Source organism: Lepidochelys olivacea, assembly GCF_965140295.1.
Source record: "Lepidochelys olivacea isolate rLepOli2 genome assembly, chromosome: 4".
Classification (NCBI taxonomy): domain Eukaryota; kingdom Metazoa; phylum Chordata; order Testudines; family Cheloniidae; genus Lepidochelys; species Lepidochelys olivacea.
Genome location: NC_140414.1, coordinates 101118749 through 101138269, shown reverse-complemented (window position 1 = coordinate 101138269; position 19521 = coordinate 101118749). Strand labels below are relative to the sequence as shown.

At 40.3% G+C, this 19521-nt stretch overlaps 1 protein-coding gene across 2 annotated transcripts in view; it reads left to right on the top strand.

Moving 5' to 3' along the window:
• GUF1 (GTP binding elongation factor GUF1) overlaps window positions 1–19521 on the top strand; it is a 47323-nt gene that overhangs the window by 10703 nt on the left and 17099 nt on the right. For both annotated transcript variants that reach the window (XM_084627244.1, XM_084627245.1), the window contains exons 6-12: window positions 1096–1173; window positions 3613–3696; window positions 4274–4338; window positions 5855–6058; window positions 8454–8593; window positions 17184–17307; window positions 17926–18058. In XM_084627244.1, coding sequence (XP_084483370.1) covers window positions 1096–1173; window positions 3613–3696; window positions 4274–4338; window positions 5855–6058; window positions 8454–8593; window positions 17184–17307; window positions 17926–18058 — 828 coding nt within the window. The remainder of the gene's footprint in view (window positions 1–1095; window positions 1174–3612; window positions 3697–4273; window positions 4339–5854; window positions 6059–8453; window positions 8594–17183; window positions 17308–17925; window positions 18059–19521) is intronic.

The window sequence follows — 19521 nt, the reverse complement described above, 5'->3', positions numbered from 1 at the left end:
GGACACATGGGGGAAGCAAAAAAAAATAATAAAAACCGGCCGGAGTCGAGTTGCCGAAGCGCAAAAACCCCCCCGAAAAACACCAGAGCGTCCAAAGCTGCAATATTGGGACGTCTGGTCAACCTATTCTTAAAGGACGTCTTTGCCCAAATAGTGTGTACCTCTGCACCTGTTGGCTTTCCCCTTGCCCTTACTTTAAAAAATCCTCTACAATCTTTTAATTTTACATGCCAGCAGTTTTTGTTCCTCTTTGGTTTAGGTGGAATCCATCCGTCCTGCATAGGCTCCTCTTTTCACAAAAAGGTTCCCCGGTTACTAATAAACCTAAACCCCTCCTCCCTATACTATCATCTCATCCATTTGTTGAAACCTTCCGGTTCTGCCTGTTTTTCTGGTTCTGTGTATGTGTAAATGGAAGCATTTTGGAAAATGGTACCATGGAGGTCTTGGACTTAATCTCATACCTAGCTGCCTAAATTAAATTTAACAATGCCGAAACCAAATTTTTTTGTTGCAAGTTGAATGGGATGTTTTGTTTGACCTGAAATTTTTTCCAAATTTTCGATTCACTGGAAATTCTGAAAAAATTCAGTTTTGGTTGACCACAAATGATTTTTTTTACAGAACTGCCAACCAACTAACAAATCAGTTATTTGTACTGCTCTAGTTATAAATACATCAGTAGTAGGTGATTATTGACCTCCTGGATTCTCTAACAATTGCTTTATTAAAATATCTATTACTTTTTAACCTTTTATAAACAGAACCTTAATATTAGGTGTCATCCAATTATCGTTTAAACAGGACTAGGTTCATACACTATCGTAGAAGGGAATTATTTTTCAGCATTAATAAATTTACTATTACATTATGAGTATCCTCTGTTACACTTTTAGATAATGGTAATATAAAAAGCATGGAAATAGGTGTATTATTGAAAACCAATTAAAGAAAATAACACCTCCCAAAAAGAAGGGATGTGTGTAATAGGAAAATAGGCTTCTTTCTGTTAATACCCCAAACACAGAATGTAGTATTGGGTAATAAAACACAGTAGTATTGGGTAATAAAATGTTGTTTATGAATACTTTCCAGGGTATTCAAGCACAAACGATGGCAAACTTCTATCTTGCTTTTGAAGCACAGCTGGCAATAATTCCTGTTATAAACAAGGTAATAATGTTTTAGACTTATATAAATAGCAGTTTTTACATAACCGTGACAAAATTATGAAATACAAGAAATGTATCACCAAATTGAAGAATGCAACAAAAGATGGAGTGAAGTTTACTCGTGTTTTAATCGGTCAATCTGAAATAAATATAGTTGCAAATAGAGAGTTATCCCCTGTTTAGTATTTTAAGCTATTTGCAGTGAATTTTAGTTGCTGTGAAAGGTGTCATTTTACACAGTATGAGAGGTAGGAACTTTACTTGGGTGACAGCAATGAAAGATTCCCCACACAGTGGACGTTAAGCTTATACAGCCTTGTCTATGCTAGTGTTTTAGGATACGTCAGAGTTCTAGCTAATGTGTTTTAACAACTCCCTTAAATCCTAGTAAAGGCAAAACCAAACTGGAGGGTGTAAGTTTGGAGGATTGGGCCAAAAGAAATCTGATGAGGTTCAGTAAGGATAAGTGCAGGGTCCTGCACTTAGGACGGAAGAACCCAATGCACAGCTACAGACTAGGGACCGAATGGCTAGGCAGCAGTTCTGCGGAAAAGGACCTAGGGATGACAGTGGATGAGAAGCTGGATATGAGTCAGCAGTGTGCCCTTGTTGCCAAGAAGGCCAATGGTATTTTGGGATGTATAAGTAGGGGCACAGCGAGCAGATCGAGGGACGTGATCGTCCCCCTCTATTCGACATTGGTGAGGCCTCATCTGGAGTACTGTGTCCAGTTTTGGGCCCCACACTACAAGAAGGATGTGGATAAATTGGAGAGAGTCTAGCGAAGGGCAACAAAAATGATTAGGGGTCTGGAACACATGAGTTATGAGGAGAGGCTGAGGGAACTGGGATTGTTTAGTCTGCAGAAGAGAAGAATGAGGGGGGATTTGATAGCTGCTTTCAACTACCTGAGAGGTGGTTCCAGAGAGGATGGTTCTAAACTATTCTCAGTGGTAGAAGAGGACAGGACAAGGAGTAATGGTCTCAAGTTGCAGTGGGGGAGGTTTAGGTTGGATATTAGGAAAAACTTTTTCACTAAGAGGGTGGTGAAACACTGGAATGCGTTACCTAGGGAGGTGGTAGAATCTCCTTCCTTAGAAGTTTTTAAGGTCAGGCTTGACAAAGCTCTGGCTGGGATGATTTGATTGGGGATTGGTCCTGCTTTGAGCAGGGGGTTGGACTAGATGACCTCCTGAGGTCCTTTCCAACCCTGATATTCTATGATTCTATGATAAGTTAAACTGTCCCCTCAGCTCGTTTACTGTGCATCTTTAGCTCGTTGGGGTGTAAGTTATGTTAACTTAAGGTACTTAGGAACATGTACCTTGCATCACTTCTGAGCTTGACTCACTCTGAACCTTAACCTGGAGAAACACAGAAAAACAGCATTGTGGGTGAGATGGTGTTCCCTTACTCTGTTCACTCAATTACTTCTGCTGAAACTATGAAGAAAGGTAAATTAATGTTAAATGTGTTGGTACTTTTTCTTGATGGATTTGCTCGATAATATTGCAGGCCATCATGATGAAAATGCATTCATTTAAAACACTGTACATCAGTCTGTTACAGAATTCTGTCTTTATTTTAATTTCTGGTAAATCACACAGCCAGCTTTCTACAAAGATCACTTAACTTCCACCATGGTGTTCATTGTATTCCAGCATGCATTTTCAGTCCCGCCACCCCTTCTATTTTCAAAGGTGATACGTGTGTGAGAGTATTTGGCTTATCTCTTAATCAGTATTCAAGAAATATACTTTAATGAGCTTTTAAGAAAAACACTCCACAAATGACAAGATCTACTTGTAGGGTTGTGTGGGTGGAAAAGCAGGCGATAGGTTATTGTTTCACTAGTTAAGTGAAATGTGTAGACGTAAAAATTTTTTCTCAATATCTGCGCTGGAAATAAGGCTGAGTAGTGTTTTACCCTTGTGCTAGATGCAGACTTGCAACATCACATTAATTTTTCCAACTGAAGTACAAAACCTACTTGCCTTCTTTTTATTAATAATTTTTTGTTGCAGTAAAGCATTCCTTTCAAAGGCACCAAAGGGGGGGCGGGGGAGAATCTTGCCAGAGGTGAATAAGCAAATAGACTTTTACAGTGCTGGGCTATAGTGTAGTTTATAAAGCTATTTTGAAACTTGCGCCCTGTCTTTACCTTACTAGCAATCTTGTTAGCGCTATTCTATAAGAATTGTTGTTATATGCAGGTCTCTAAAAGATGGGAGGACTGTTTTAAGACTCATTTTAGGGAACACTTTAGTATGAATCCTTCTGATAAAGACAGCTGTTTATTTACTTGCAGTATTCATGATCTCATTTTTTATAAAATTTTATTTTGGTGAACTAGAATTCTGACATGCAAGAAGAGTGTGTGTGTGTGAGAGAGAGAGAGAGACTAGTATTTCAGATGTGTAACAGGAATATTGTTTTGTAGATCGACTTGAAGAATGCAGACCCTGAAAGAGTTGAGAAACAAATTGAAAAGCTATTTGATATCTCTAAGGATGAATGTATTAGGGTAAGATCTTTTTAAAAAAATTTTAAAATCTGGATGTTTAGCAACTGGATGATTATTAAATTTCTTAAAATCCTGTCTGGAGCTGAAATGAAAAATGTGCACTCTTTAAAAAAGTAAATCAATTCCTGAGTATTTTTTCTTTTTCGATATGCAGTGTATATTTCGTCTTACTGTGTTAAGGAGAGGGCAAAGGTCCTTTTTGAGATTAATGTCCATCTAGAAAACAGAAGAGTAATGAAAACACTTTCAAATAGAGTGTCAAATTTTGGGGACTAATGGATAAAGGCTTCAAGGAAAATTCTGAAATTTCCTGTACTGTGGGTGTGCCAGATTCTATCATGTTCTCTTTCCCTGACGTCTTTCCTTCTGCGTGAGATGTGTCTGTTTCTCTACTATGGAATGTTTAATAGAGTTTAACAAAGTCTTGAGTTAACATGCCCAGCAGCTTGCCCGTTGAGTCTGTAGCTGAGCATCATACTTTTAACATGTCAAAATGAAGATGGCATTGTCCGTTTAATAGATAATGTATATCAGCAGACTTATTCCCAATAAAACTTTTTTTCTGAACTTGTTCTAGATTTCTGCTAAACTAGGAACGAATGTGGAAAAGGTGCTTCAGGAAGTTATTGAAAAGGTTCCAGCGTAAGTTTTGGTGTTTTATGGAGCCAGAGGTAGACTCTGCCTATTTATGATAGTAACTAGCTTTTGGTAACTAGACAGATTTTTGAGCTGCCCTTTTAAATTCTTATACCAAATCCATTCTGCATGAAATTTCTCAATTTGTGGTTTCCTGTTACTGGAGTGGAAGGGCAGGAATCTTATTTTTGAGGTGAATAGGACAAGATTATTTCGTTTTGAGAAATGACATTTGGAAAAGAGAAATTTTTCATTGCTTGGTAAATCCTTTCAACCGTGTATGTATTTACTCTCCCTCCCACCCACCACTGTATATATGGGAATTATTAAAGATGAATATAACACAAAAACCATTAACATAGGTAACATTATATGAAGTGGAGAGAGAAAGAAAATCCATTACATTTGAACACTACTGATGTAAGCCCACAAACAGGGGAGCATAGAGAAAGCAAGACAGTTTTTAGAGTAGCAGCCGTGTTAGTCTGTATTTGCAAAAAGAAAAGGAGTATTAGTGGCACCTTAGAGACTAGCCAGTTTATTTGACCATAAGCTTTCGTGAGCTACAGAAATGAGCTGTAGCTCATGAAAGCTTATGCTCAAATAAATTGGCTAGTCTCTAAGGTGCTACTAGTACTCCTTTTCTTTTTGCAAGACAATTTTTGTGATTGGTTATTTAAATTTCCTTTTTAGAAATGATGTACTTTCCCCAGATATTATTTTGTAAGTAACTGGAGATCAATCCCAGTATGATTCAGGGAAGCACAAATTTCTAAAATATTTATATTTAATCAAATGTTTTAGGTTTTCATTCTCTCTTCTGAGCATTACATTGTTTAGTTAAAATTGTTGCAGGGGCCCGAGTTATGAATACGTATTTTCAGCTTTTACAGCCTGAACTGCAGTTTAATCAAGACTTTTATTTGGAAATTTGACCATAGTCAGCATGTCAAGAGAGGCTGCTAAATCCCAGTTCATCTCTGAATCAGTATTTTGCTTTTCATTCTGTTTGTTTCTTATTAGGTATTACCTACAGTGATAAATGCCAAACAGAACCCAAACGATAATGAAGTCAGTGGGGGATGGAAGAACTGTATCAGTGTGATATTCTTGATTATCAGAACTTTCGTGGGGAAAAAAAACACTGCAATGGTTTAAAATTAATGTCTGCCATCCTGCAATAAAGCTGAGAGACAAGAACAAAATATACACTTAATTTGGAACATTAATATTATTAAGAGAACAATCTGCTGGCACAGGTTTACGATCAGAAATAGAAGTGTGGAATGGCTTAAAAATCTTCTCATAATATTCTGTATGCCATAAATAGCCAATCTCCTGTTTCACACAGCTTCAAGATTTTTGTTTGCTGCACTTAGACTAGCATCTATTTTTGTATGAACATTTTGTTTGAATGTTTTGAAATAGATGAATTTACATTTGACTTTCAATGAAAAACAGTGTACAGTTCATGCTCTTATTTAATACATATTAAATGTATTTTGTACATTTTTCTTAATAGACCCAGTGTTAACATTAGTGACCCATTGAAAGCCTTGGTGTTCGACTCCACCTTCGACCACTACAGGGGTGTCATAGCTAACATTGCGCTCTTTGGTGGAGAGGTTCAGAAAGGACATAAGATTGTGTCTGCTCACACAAGGAAGACCTATGAAGTTAATGAAGTAGGAATTCTGACCCCAAATGAACAGCCAACTCATAAATTGTAAGTAAGAAGTTCTTTGGGGGGAAAAAAATCATAAAGGAGTATTGGAATAATCAGATATAATGTCTTGAATCTCTAGATCATCTGTTCAGTTTTAGCCTGGGACAGCAGTTGAGGCGGGATTGGGGAGGATTTTTGAAAGCACTCAGCATTGTTTCTCACTGTTCCATTTAAAATTAGGCCAATGCTGAGCATTTTGAAAATCCCATTCTGAAATTCTCTGTCTAGGAGCTTCATGGCTTGAGTTGCTATTCTCAGTCCAGTTCAAGTAAGCAAGTGTTCACAACACATAAATGCAAACCATCAACTTCACTGTTGGGACCCTTCTTTGCAGTGTGAACAGAAAAATCAAGGACTGAATGGGTTTGGTGACAGAACTACCCTTTCATCTATAGAGCTGGTCTCCCTACCAGTATGACTTAGGCACACGTTTAGGTTAGGAGCTTACTGCATAGCTGTTGCTCATTGTATACCAGTTCTTCAACTAAAAGACGATTTAAAACTGCCTAAGTGACTTAGGAGTGAAAAATATTGTTGTCTTTCAATGGGAATTATGATCATAAGTCACTTAGGCACTTTTGGAAAAACACCTTCAGCCTCCTGAGTTATCCATCCGGCACCTTTAATGATCAATCAATTCACACATTTTTAGTGTGTAATGGATGATAAAAGCTTTACTTTCAAGGACACACAATCCCTCCCATTTGACTACACAATGCATTGCCATCAAACCAACACGTTTGGCAGTGTGATATCACATTAATATAATAAAAGTGGCAGAACAAAATGAAATGAGCCACCCTCTAAAAATCCTGAAGTCTGATTTGTATTTTAAAACTATATTTATGATTTTAAAAGGTTTTCAGACTGCATAACCACTCCTATGTATGGTGAATCACACCCCCTTGAGATAAAATGAGAAGAGAATAACGGCTAGTTGGTCTGGGAGCCTCCTGCCTGCTTCTTTAACAATCATTGGCATTTACTTGGAGTTGGAGACTGTCTACTAGGGGAAGAGAGGTGAAGGGGAATGGGCATTTTAGGCGTAAAAATAGGTAGAGGTTTTATTTATTTAAGGTAGGGAAACATGATTTCTTTTTAAAGGGTGTCTAGAGCTAAATGGGCAGCCTAACTGCTGATGGTATTTTAATTGTGAAAGCACTCATAACTCTGGTGCTCACACTTGTTATGGAGCAAAAATAAATTGTGCACTGGGTTTTTCAGGGTTTTTTTTTTTTTAAATTTTCTAGTCCTTTTCCACCTAAATTTTCTGGGGGCACTGATCTGATATCTGGGGCACAGAAGCTATCAGAGCAGTGCTTGAATAGCATGCTGAACATGTAGTCTGAGCCTCCAGTTGACCCATAGAAGCTGTCTTGGGTAAGAGTGGAAGTTGGGGGCATCATCTTATAACTGCTGCAGGGACACTCATTGAAGTTCTGTGCATAAGTGCAATGCAGAACAGCATGGAGAGGGGGTGTGTGGTCAAAGCAAGTGAGGCAGGAAGCTGTTCATCTACCCAAACAGGGAAGGCCTTTAGTTTGTCTCCAGATGCAACTGCTGTTGGAAACTAGTTCATCTTCCCGGCAGCGTGAGAGAAAGCACGTTGCCATAGTCAAAGAGTGGAGGTAATTTCTGACACCATTTGCAGATGAATGCTGATTAAAGGCCCTTCTCAGAGGTTTTCAGTGACGCTGGGGAAGGCTGAACTACCTGTTTTGCTAACTGCACAACTCTACATTTAACCATCTCCCTTGGATTCCCATACCACCAGCAGCATACGATGGTGATCCACCTGCTTCCACAACCCAGGTAGTTACTGGGGTTTGAGGGCAAACAGAAGGGTGACATTGCTCCTTGCCCAAGCAGTCCTTTCCTAGTATCTGAAACTGACTTTGGTAGTGTGTGGGTATTGCTTACTTCTGTGTCCTACATGTCAGAAAAGTACCTCCCATCCCCTGCCTTCAAACAGGAAACCAGGTAGGGCTGGAAATCCAAAATCTCAGCCTCACAAAGACATTTAACCTCTAGTAGTAATTAGGTCCTAGATCCATTTGTAAAGAGTCTCTAGGGATATGTAAACAAGGGAGGAACAATTCGGGGTTGAGTATGTGCACTTTGGGGGAGAACACTCAGTGGTTTGAGCATTGGCCTGCTAAACCCAGGGTTGTGAGTTCAATCCTTGAGGGGGCCATTTAGGGATCTGGGGCAAAAATTGGGGATTGGTCCTGCTTTGAGCAGGGGGTTGGACTAGATGACCTCCTGAGGTCCCTTCCAACCCTGAGATTCTATGATTCTATGTGCTCGTACACCTGAGGGGGCTAACTGCAGAGGGAAAAACTTGAAATATTGTTAAATACAATAAATATTTCCACATAATGCCAATTTTATTTAGATATGCTGGACAGGTGGGCTATCTGATTGCTGGGATGAAAGAGGTTACGGAAGCCCAAATAGGAGACACGCTGTATTTACATAAGCAGCCAGTGGAGCCTTTGCCAGGCTTTAAATCAGCGAAACCAATGGTCTTTGCAGGTGAGGAGTATACCAATTCAGAAACTGGAAGCAGTTTTATGTTTCCTACAGGAGTAGGAGAGCTACTCAGGCAACGGAAATTTATGAACATGCATCCACATTAAGGGGATGTGAAAACAGCACACTAGCAGAGTGTTACTCTAGAATAGGGGTGGCCAGCCTGAGAAGGAGCCAGAATTTACCAATGTACATTGCCAAAGAGCCACAGTAATATGTCAGCAGCTCCCCGCCACTCCTAGCACCTTCCACCCACCAGCAGCAATCAGCGCCGTACCTCCCGCTGAGCTGTTTCGCGGCGTGCAGGAAGCTCTGGGGGGGAAGGGGAGGGGGCAGGAAGGGGTGGAGTGGGGGCAGAGCCTCTGGCAGAGCCAGGGGTTGAGCAGTGAGCACCCCCTGGCACATTGGAAAGTTGGCTCCTGTAGCTCCAGTCCAGGAGTCGGTGCCTGTACAAGGAGCCGCATATTAACTTCTGAAGAGCCGCATGTGGCTCCAGAGCCACAGGTTGGCCACCCCGTTCTAGGGTGGTATGTGATGCTTATATAACCTTGTAAAATTTTCCTGTCTTTCACTTGGATAGATAAGACTAAGAAAGCTTGCCAATGGCTTTTAAATAAGATGCTAACACTTATTTTCACTACGGGAGGATCATCTTAGCTCACATAGGCCTTTCATGGCTGAAAATAAACTTGTACATCTTCACGAATCGTGTCACTAATTTGGACTTGTTCCTCCTGATAAGCAATTTTTGCTGTCTATTATGAAGCATTTTCCATTGGAAAAGCCTTATTTTATTATTAGCAGCCCTTGTTTCACACTTTAAAAAAAAAAAAAGATGTGTGACCAAAACTGATTGTCAAAATGATCCTGCAAAACATTTAAGTATGTGCTTAACTTTAAGCATGTGAGTAATGACACTGACTTTCTGTCACTGCCTGCTCTCGTAAGTTTACAGGAGGCAATATTTCTGTCTACAGAAGATGAGGAAATAATTGTAAGGAAAAGCAGCAGAAGAAAACAGCCACATTAATTACCTTCTGAACCTGTATTGAGAGAATGGGAAAAGTTTATTTACTTCCTCAGATGCCTGATCATATTGGAGGCTATAAAATAAGATCATTATCTTGGGATAATTTGCAATGTGCTTCTGTAGTCCTTTTCTCATTTGCCAAAACATGAAGCTAAAATGTATCTTTATGAAACAACTGTGAATCTAATGTAAAAGTAAAAAACCAAAAACAAACAAAAAAGAACCCTCAGAATTTCAGGGGTAGGGAGTTCACATACAAGTCTTCCTTTCTTTAAAATCTTCTGCTCAATCTTACCTTTGTGACAATTGCTTTCCTTTGAAGTTGGATAAAAATCTGAGTGTCTTCTATTCTCATCATGGGCCCTTAGGTTTTTGCTAGGCTGCTGCTTGACCATTTGCATCTTTAACTATGTTTGAGGGAAGGAGTGGTTTACCCATCTGAAACACAAAGGAATGGAGCAGGAACAGTTAATTCTGGCATGTCTTAAACTTTTGAGGGTTTAACGTTGAAACCTTAATAATGTCCTTCTAACATTTTTTAATGGAATAATATATAGAGTCATAGAGTTTAATGCCAAAAGGGATCACAAGATCATCTAGTCCAGCAGTTCTCAGACTTCATTGCACTGCGACCCCCTTCTGACAACAAAAATTACTTCACGACCCCAGGAGTGGGGACCGAAGCCTGAGCCTGCCCGAGCCCCGCTGCCCTGGGTTGCGGGGGGGGGGGGGGTAAAGCCTGAGCCTCACCACTCTGGGCAGGGGAGCCAAAGTTGAAGCTCAAGGGCTTCAGCCCCAGGCAGGGGACCTGCAACCTGAGCCACGCCACATAGGGCTGAAGCTCTCTGGCTTTGGTTTCGGCCCTGGGCAGTGGGGCTCAGGCTTTAGCCCTGGAACCCATCAAGTCTAAGCCAGCACTGGCAACCCCATTTGGGGTCCCGACCCACAGTTTGAGAACTGCTGATCTAGTCTGATCATTTGCATATGATAGACCTCTGCTACCACCACCATTGTCACCCAGGACCCACACTCTAAATCCAACAATGGAAATGAGATCAAAATAAATGAGACTCACAGGAAACTAGACTATTAGGTGCCAGAGGCAAGTGAATAGGACAGACCGAGGTGCATCAGTGAGTGAGGCCCCAGCAGTGGCCAGGAAACGATTAAATGAGATATACTGAAATAATTCTGGTAAGTGACCTGCACCCACATGCTTCTGAGGAAGGCAAAACCCCAAGGTCACTGCCAATCTGACCTGGGGAGGGGGATTCCTTTCCAACCCCACTTATGGTGATCAGTTAGAGCAAGAACCAGCCAGCCAAGCACCTGAGAGAGAAAATACTTGGTGACACCTCAGAGCCCTGGCCCACCCTGCCAAGTGTCCTGTCTCCAGCTGTGGCCATCCCTGATACTTCAGAGGAAGAAGATAAAAAAAGGCCTCCCAGAATATATGGGCACATGGGAGGCGGGGAGATCACTTCCTGATCCCTGCAAGTGGCCAGCTAAATCCTGAAGCGTGAGCTTTCGGAACATAAACTGGAAGTGAGCCCCAGGGCTGCTGTTCTCTGTCCCCCACCATCACAGGCAAACCTGTCATGCAATTGCACTCATAAATGTGTCCCGCTCTCTCAAAACTAAAGTGTTTGCCCCCACAGCTACTACTGGGAGGCTGTTCCAGAATCTCACCCTTCTGATGGTTAGAAACCTTCTAATTTCCAGCCTGAATTTGTTCGTGGCCATTTTATATCATTTGTTCTTGTGCCAACATTGTCCTTTAGCTTAAATAGCTCTTCACTGTCCATGGTACTTACCCCCTTGATGTATTTATAGAGAACAATCATATACACTTTCACCCTTCTTTTTGTGAGACTGAACAAGCCAAGCTCTTTTAATCTCATCTCATAAAATAGGCCTTCCATTTCTCTATTCATCCAATTAGCTCTTGTCTACACCTGTTCCAGTTTGAATTAATCTTTCTTGAGCATGGGTGACCAGAATTGTACACAGTATTCCAGATGAGGTCTGACCAATGCCTTGTACAATGTCATTAATACTTCTCTATCTCCACTGGAAATGTCTCCCCTAATATGTCCTAGGATTGCATTTACCTTTTTCATGGATGCATCACGTTGGTTGCTCATCCTCTGATTGACCTATGCACCTAGGGGTCTCTCCTTCTCTTTCATTTCCAACTGATGAGCCACCAGCTTGTAGCAAAAAGAAAAGGTTTCAGAGTAACAGCCGTGTTAGTCTGTATTCGCAAAAAGAAAAGGAGTACTTGTGGCACCTTAGAGACTAACCAATTTATTTGAGCATAAGCTTTCGTGAGCTACAGCTCACTTCAGAAATTCTGATTGTTAAACCCCAAGTGCATGACCTTGCATTTTGTACTATTTAATTTCATCCCATTTCTGTCACTCCAGTCTTCAACGTCATTCAGATAATCTTATGTACTAATCTGATCCTCCTCTGTATGATGATGCCTCCAAACTTTGTATCAACAGCAAATTTCAAGAGCACACACCTACTTTTTGTGCCAGGATTATTAACAAAAATATTGAATAAGATTTGTCCCTAGACTGATCCTTGAGGAACTCCACTAGTATCCTCTCTCTAGTCCAATAATTTGCCTTTTCACCTATTCAATCTTTTAGATAAGCAAAGTGCAGTAAAAGTTATTTTCTCAAAAGATGAAATTAGGTTAGTTCAGCATGATCTACCATTGGTAAATGCTTTACCGTTTACCTGTATGAATTTAATTATTCTTTCGTTCACAATTTGTTCTAAAACCTTGAATACTACTGAGGTCAGTCTAGCAGGTTTGTAATTGTCTGGATCACTTTTTTTCCCCCTTTCTTAAAAATAAGTACAACATTAGCTATTCTCCAGTCATATGGTTCTACCCCTTCGTGAATAGATTTATTTCCTTAAATCCTTGCTACTGGACTCGCAATCTCATGTGCCAGTTCTTTCAATATTCTGGGATGGAAGTTATCTGGTCCCCCACCCCCTTCCTCCCAACTTAAAGAGTTTGATGCATTCAAGTTTTTCTTCCACCTCAGTTCCACCTCTAATTTCCATTTCTTAGACATTCATTTCCATCAGCCATTGTGCCTTCGTGAACATGTTCCATATTATCCTAATCATTGAAAACCGAGGCAAAGTATTCATTTAGTTTTTGGGCCATACCTAGATTATCTATAGTCTCCTTCCTAGCCACACTGCATAGCTGCAAACATCATCCTTCCTTTTTCGCTTTTTTATTTATATAACTAAAAACCTCTTCTTTTAATTTCTTTGGCAAGAGCTAATTCAGCTTGACTTTTAGAAATTATCACTTTATTCCTGCGTTTTCTAACCACCATGATGTAACTTTCTTTGCTGGTAATCCCTTTCCCCATTCCTTATAGGCCTCCGCTTACTCTTAATAACTTTTTTGAGGTGGTTATTCATCTAGCTGCAACTGGAGCCTTTCCGTTCAAGTTTTTTCCCCTTCCTTGGGATGCAGATTTCTCAGATAGTTTTTGTATAGTTCATTTGAAGAAATTCCAAGACTTCTCCACATTTAAGTCATTGAGCTCTTCAGTCCAGTTGACTTCTTTGGGAAATTAAGGTAATTAGTTAAAATCTGCCCTTTTGAAATCAAAATCCGTAGTTGACAACCTGGTTTTGATTATCCTTCTATTTAATGTATCAATTTGTGATCACCTGATCCAAAGCTAGTTCCTATAACCAGCTCTTCTACTTACTAAAACTAAGTCTAAAATTGCATCACCTCTTGTTGGTCCAGTGACAGTTCGTTGAAGAAAATTGTAATCTGTCACATTCAGGAATAACTGGGCCCTAAGAGCATTAGTAGCATTTATGCTCCAATCTTTATCAGGGCCGTTAGTCTCCCAGTATGATACAATTTCCAAAAGTACTTATTGCTGATATTAAAGAGATTGCTATCCATATCCAAGTCTCCTTGGGGGGAGAAAAGACTGTAATAGACCCATAACATTATCCCAACAACACCTCTTTTACAATCCTTCCTCAAAGTGGTTGTGACCCAAATACATTCTGTTTTTTTCCATACTATCACTTGTATTTCTTTACAACAGAGGTTCTCAAACTGTGATGTGTGGACCACCAGTGGTCTGCAAGCTCCATTCCGGTGGTCCGCGGATAGTTCCTTCTAAGATGCGTGCCTGGGCGCCCACACATAAGAGAATGAAGGGCCACCCACCTAATTATTGGAGCCGTGCAGGCATGGCTCCACTAATTAGGTGCCTGGCCCCTGGAGAAGACGCACATGTAAGGTGAGGTGGTGGCCTTGTGGGCAATAGGGAGTAGGTGGGAGGGGGAAGTGTGGTGATAAAATTGGGTAGGGGGAATTCGGGATGTGCAGGGCTGCGGTGGCCAGAGAAAGAGGCGACTTTCCCCAGCTCTAAGGCTGCAGCTGCCGGGGAGAGATGGCCCTCCTTGCCAGCCTCAGCTTGGAGGCTGCCACAGTGGTGGACAGAGGGAGAGACACCCCTCCCTTCTTCCCAGCTCAGGGGCTGCCGTGGCGGGGGAGAGTGGGCACTTCGATTGCATTAGAAAGATAAAACCACTAATATTAAAATATGAATTGTGTGCTTCTATTTGAAGAATAAAAAAAGGTTGGTTTTTTTTATTATTATTTAAAGCGCTTTACAATAGTTAGCTAACAGTACAAGCAACATTTGGAAAGATCATTAAGTGGTCCGCCGAGACCCTCAGCAATTTTCAAGTGGTCCGCGAAAAAGAAAGTTTGAGAACGACTGCTTTACAGTTTACTGCTTCATTGATGTACAGTTCCAAACATGTTTACCTTTTATTTCTCTCTTCTTAACCGCACATACTCTTCAATGCCTGTATTCCAGTCATGAGTGCTATTCCACCATGTGTCTGTAATCCCTATAATTTCTGGTTTGACCTCCTGCAACAGTAGTTCCACTTACTCCATTTTATTGCCCAAACTCCTTGCATTCTTGAATAAGCATTTCAGTTGTTTCCCTGGGACCTCACCTAGTTTTCTAGCTTGTGGTGTTCCATTATCCCTTACTGTGTCTTCATTTAGCTGATTTTCCTGCTTCTATGTATTGATGCCAGGCATAGAGATATTTTCAAATCTCTCCCAACCTTATTCCCCCATCTTATTTAAAGCCATTCTTACCAGTCATGCCAGCCTTAATCCCAGAAGATTAATACTCCAGGTACTCAAGTGGAGTCCATTAGTTGAGAAGAGTCTTGTTTCCCTAAATGCCTCCCAATAGTTGATCATCGCAAATCCTTGTCGCACCAATCCTTGAGCTATTTGTTGATTTTAATTGTCTTGTCATGCATTCTGCCTCCTTCTCTAGGGACCAGAAGTATTCCACTGAAAATCACCCAAGCTTCCTCTTAGCATCTTACTGAGCTGAGCATAGTCATCTTTGATCTATTTCAGTGGGAATCTAGCAGTGTTCTTCATCTTGACTTGCAGTACAACTTGTGGATTTTTGCCCACTCCTCTCAGGATCCTCTTCAGCTCCATATCCACATCTTGGCGCCTGGGACATAGCACACTCTTCTGTTCTCTGGATCTGTTCTGGTTATAGGCCTGTCAATTCTTCTGAGTATAGGTCACATATACCTGATCATATAGACCTGTCTGTTCCTTGTATTAGTATGAATACTTGCATGTTATCCTCCATTTTCCTTAGGCTCGGGTCCATCATCTCTTCCTCTTTTTTCTGCAGGAACTGGTTTCCCTTCTTTTCTTTCTTGCCACCGCATCTTCTGCCTGTTTTTTCTTCTCATTCTCCAGTGCAGCAAAACTGTTACTTAACTCAGTTTCACACTAGGTGGTCTCTTCCTCTGCTTTGTCCTTATGGTTACGTTTTCCCATGGATCTGGCAGTCCTCCCTTTAGCTCCTTTTGTTTGGCAGGTGTCCACAGATCTTTAGTTGCTGTACCACCTTCTCTGTCCTCTTCTGCATTATACCTTCAAATCCCCTTCTAAATTTCATCATCTCCAGCTTCATCTCTAATCCTTGGATCTTCTCTGCCATGAGCTCTGTCAAGTGACGTTTCATACATAAGTAGCTCCCACCAGATGTACGTCCCCCCAGCTTCTGCATCTAACCATCTTCTTTCCTATCCTATCCTCCGTAGGAGCCTCAGTAGCCATCATTGTTTTTTCTTCCTATGCACTATTTCTGGTGGTGGGAGGGGGGAGAAAGGGAAGTATGTGTGGGGGTATCTCATTCCCCAAACTCTGCTGTTAGCTGTTCACTGCTCCAATGTTTGTTAGTAACTGGCTTTTAAATCTGACTTTTATTGGAAAGCACAGTAAACACTTATGGCCCAGATTGTGCCTAGGCCTTACATGGGCATGTGCAGGTAAATGGAGAAGTAGCAGAGTGGTACTTCCACCATGTTTGGCCTGGCAGTGTGCACCAGAGAGGGTGGGCCATGTTGTTTTCACTCCTCTGCACTGTTCCTCAGACCTGTACCAGCACCACTAATACCATTTGAGGAAGGCAGCAGGGCTAAGATACCCCCTACATTGAGAACTCCAGGAGGTAATCTGTGTCCAGGAGGGGAGCTTCTTGGAGCAGAGCAATCTACACTGTTCGCAAAACATGGCTGTGCCATAGAAGCACAACAGAGCCTGTAACTAGCACGAATTATGTGAACCATTTGTCACCCCGACAGTTTCACTATTTAAATGTTTTCACTTCTTATGATTTGATGTGGCACATTACTTTCTTGCTTTTTGTGCTGCACATGTATTTGGAAGGAGCATCTTATCGAAAGGCATTAATTCTGTTTGTGTGGTGTAAATTTATATGTGCAGGGCAGGTTACAGCAGGAGTTATATAAAACTACAGATGTTTTATTGCTTGGGAGGCATTTGAATATTAATCCCTTACAATAGGCCAAAAATGTGTGGGTGTATCTTTCAGAGCCATTCAGTTTCTCATAGAGCAATCTTATTTGTTGGGTTTGAATTGTAACTATTTTTCATGATCTTTCTATCTCAGGGGTTCTCAAACTGGGGACCCCTTAGGGAGTTGCAAGCTGTCAGCCTCCACCCCAAACCCCGCTTTGCCTCCAGCATTTATAAAGGTGTTAAATTAAAATGTTTTTTTAATTTATAAGGGGGGGGTCACACTCAGGGGCTTGCTATGTCAAATGGGTCACCTGTACAAAAATTTGAGAACCACTGTTATATTTGAAGTAATCCTAAAACTTTAAAGTTGCAATTGAAATGTATTCACCTCGTCCTGGTGAATTTCTAAGAATGTGACCATTTCTGGACATTCAGTTCTTTTGAACTCTTTCATATGAGATGCATATTTCTATAGGACAGGTGAATTGGAATGGAAGAAAGGTATTTCTAATTCACATTTCCGTATTCATTACATTACATATACTTAGGGGTGTAAATTAAAGATAAACTCTGTCAAGATGTAGCTAAATGGCTCGAAAGGATAAACTGGTTCAGCAAAATCAGGTTCTTTATCATGTCAAGTTTGATTGAATGGTGTACAGTGTAATGTGTTTCTACAGGAATGTACCCGGTAGACCAGTCAGAGTATAACAACCTGAAAAGTGCTATAGAAAAACTGACACTAAATGATTCCAGTGTAACTGTTCATCGGGATAGCAGCCTTGCCTTAGGAGCTGGATGGAGGTGAGACTTACTACAATTACTACACTTTAATTTTAGGAAGAGTCTTATAATATATGGGGGGGCTTGTTGATGGTATAGGTCTTTTACTTCTGGGGATTTTAATTCTAATTCATATTAGGCCTAAAGTGAGTGCTTGATCTTATTTCTAGTCCATTTTTGTGTACAGCACACAATTTGTCTTGATTGGCAGTCTTCCTTCAAGAGAAGCCCTGGAGTAGAGCTGGGAGAAATTTCTCAGATTAATAGTTAATTTGCCAAAAAAGTTCAGTTTTTGGGGTGGGTGTGTTTGTTTCTGTGTGTCTGTCTCACTAACCACTGGGCTAAGAGTTATAACACAATTGGGCTGAGAGGAGATTTGAATCCACATCTCTGACCTACCTTACCTACCACCCAGGTGAGTGCCCCCGTTTGCTGGCCAAACCAAAAAAACCCCACAATTATTTGCTTGGCTCTATCCTGGAATCAAAGGGCATAGATGTCATTGGTCAGGATTAAGGATTGCCTTTACTGTGCTTGACATTGCCATATCATTTAGTTTCCTAGCACTGTATTAATAATGTAAAATAATACCATAGGAATAGAGTGCACATTTTGAATAACAAAGTATTTTTTTTTTAGGTTGGGGTTTCTTGGTCTTCTACATTTGGAAGTTTTTAATCAGCGCTTGGAGCAAGAATACAATGCATCTGTCATTTTGACTGCACCCACTGTTCCATATAAAGCTGTTCTTTCCTCAGCAAAACTGAAAAAGGTATTGTAATTTAGTTACAGGAGCTTGAAATGAACAGCAGCCTAAAACCTTTTCTAAGCTAGTAAAATAAATTGTAGATCAGTATCTTATAGGTGAAGCAGCAGCGTCTTCTCCCTTGTTTAGGTTCCTTAGCACTATACAGTAGAAAAATTCCTCAGGCTGTGGGTTCAAAAAAAAAAAAAAAAAAGGAACTCTAGTGTCTCTGTGGCTTGCAGCACAGCATTGAAATTTGGCAGGGATAGTTCTGGGAAAAAGGAGGCTCTTTTTGCTGGCTCCTTGTGCACATGTACAGAATTGGCTGAGGTACGAGCTCTTGAAAATTGCCATTTATGCCCTGCATTTGTCTTGATGTGAAAAACCCTGCATGTTCTATATGTGCCTGGTAGGGCTGTCAAGCGATTAAAAAAATTAATAGCAATTAGTTGTGCTGTTAATAATAGAATACCATTTATTTAAATATTTTGGATGTTTTCTACATTTTCAATTATACTCATTTCAGTTACAGCACAGAATACAAAGTGTATAGTGGTCACTTTATATTTATTTTCATTACAAATATTTACACTGTAAAAACAAAAGAAATAGTATTTTTCAATTCGTCTAATACAAGTACTGTAGTGCAATCTCTTTATCATGAAGGTTGAATTTACGTGTAAAATTTTAGAGCCTAAAAGTCCACTCAGTCCTACTTCATGTTCAGCTAATTGCTAACACAAACAAGTTTGTTTACATTTGCAGGAGATAATGGTGCCTGCTTCTTGTTTACCATGTCACCTGTTTTGGATCGTTATCGAGCAGAACCTGTCATCAGCATGGACGCAGGTCCTCTGGAATGGTGGTTGAAGCATGAAGGGACATACAAATCTTTAGTACATCTGGCACATAAATACCGTGCAATGCTGGCTACAAACATGCCATACAAACACATTTCTCACTTTCAGGTGACGTAAATAAGAAGCGGGCAGCATTATCTCCTGTAAATGTAAACAAACTTGTTTGTCTTAGCGAATGGCTGAACATGAAGGAGGACTGAGTGGACTTGTAGGCTCTAAAGTTTTACACTGTTTTGTTTTTGAAGGCAGTTATGTAACAAAAAAAAAATCTACATTTGTAAGTTAGTTTCACGACAAAGAGATTGCACTACAGTACTTGTATAAGGTGAATTGAAAAATACAATTTCTTTTGTTTATCATTCTTACAGTACAAATATTTGTAATAATAAATACTGTGAGCACTACACTTTGTATTCTGTGTTGTAATTGAGATGAACGAATTTGAAAATGTAGAAAAACATCCAACAATATTTAATAAATTTTCAATTGGTATTCTATTGTTTAACAATGCGATTAATCACAATTAATTTTTTGAGTTTACTGTGTGAGTTAACTCCGATTAATCGACAACCCTAGTGCCGCGTCATAACTCCATAATTATGTCTGTGGGGGCATGCAAACCTGATTGAT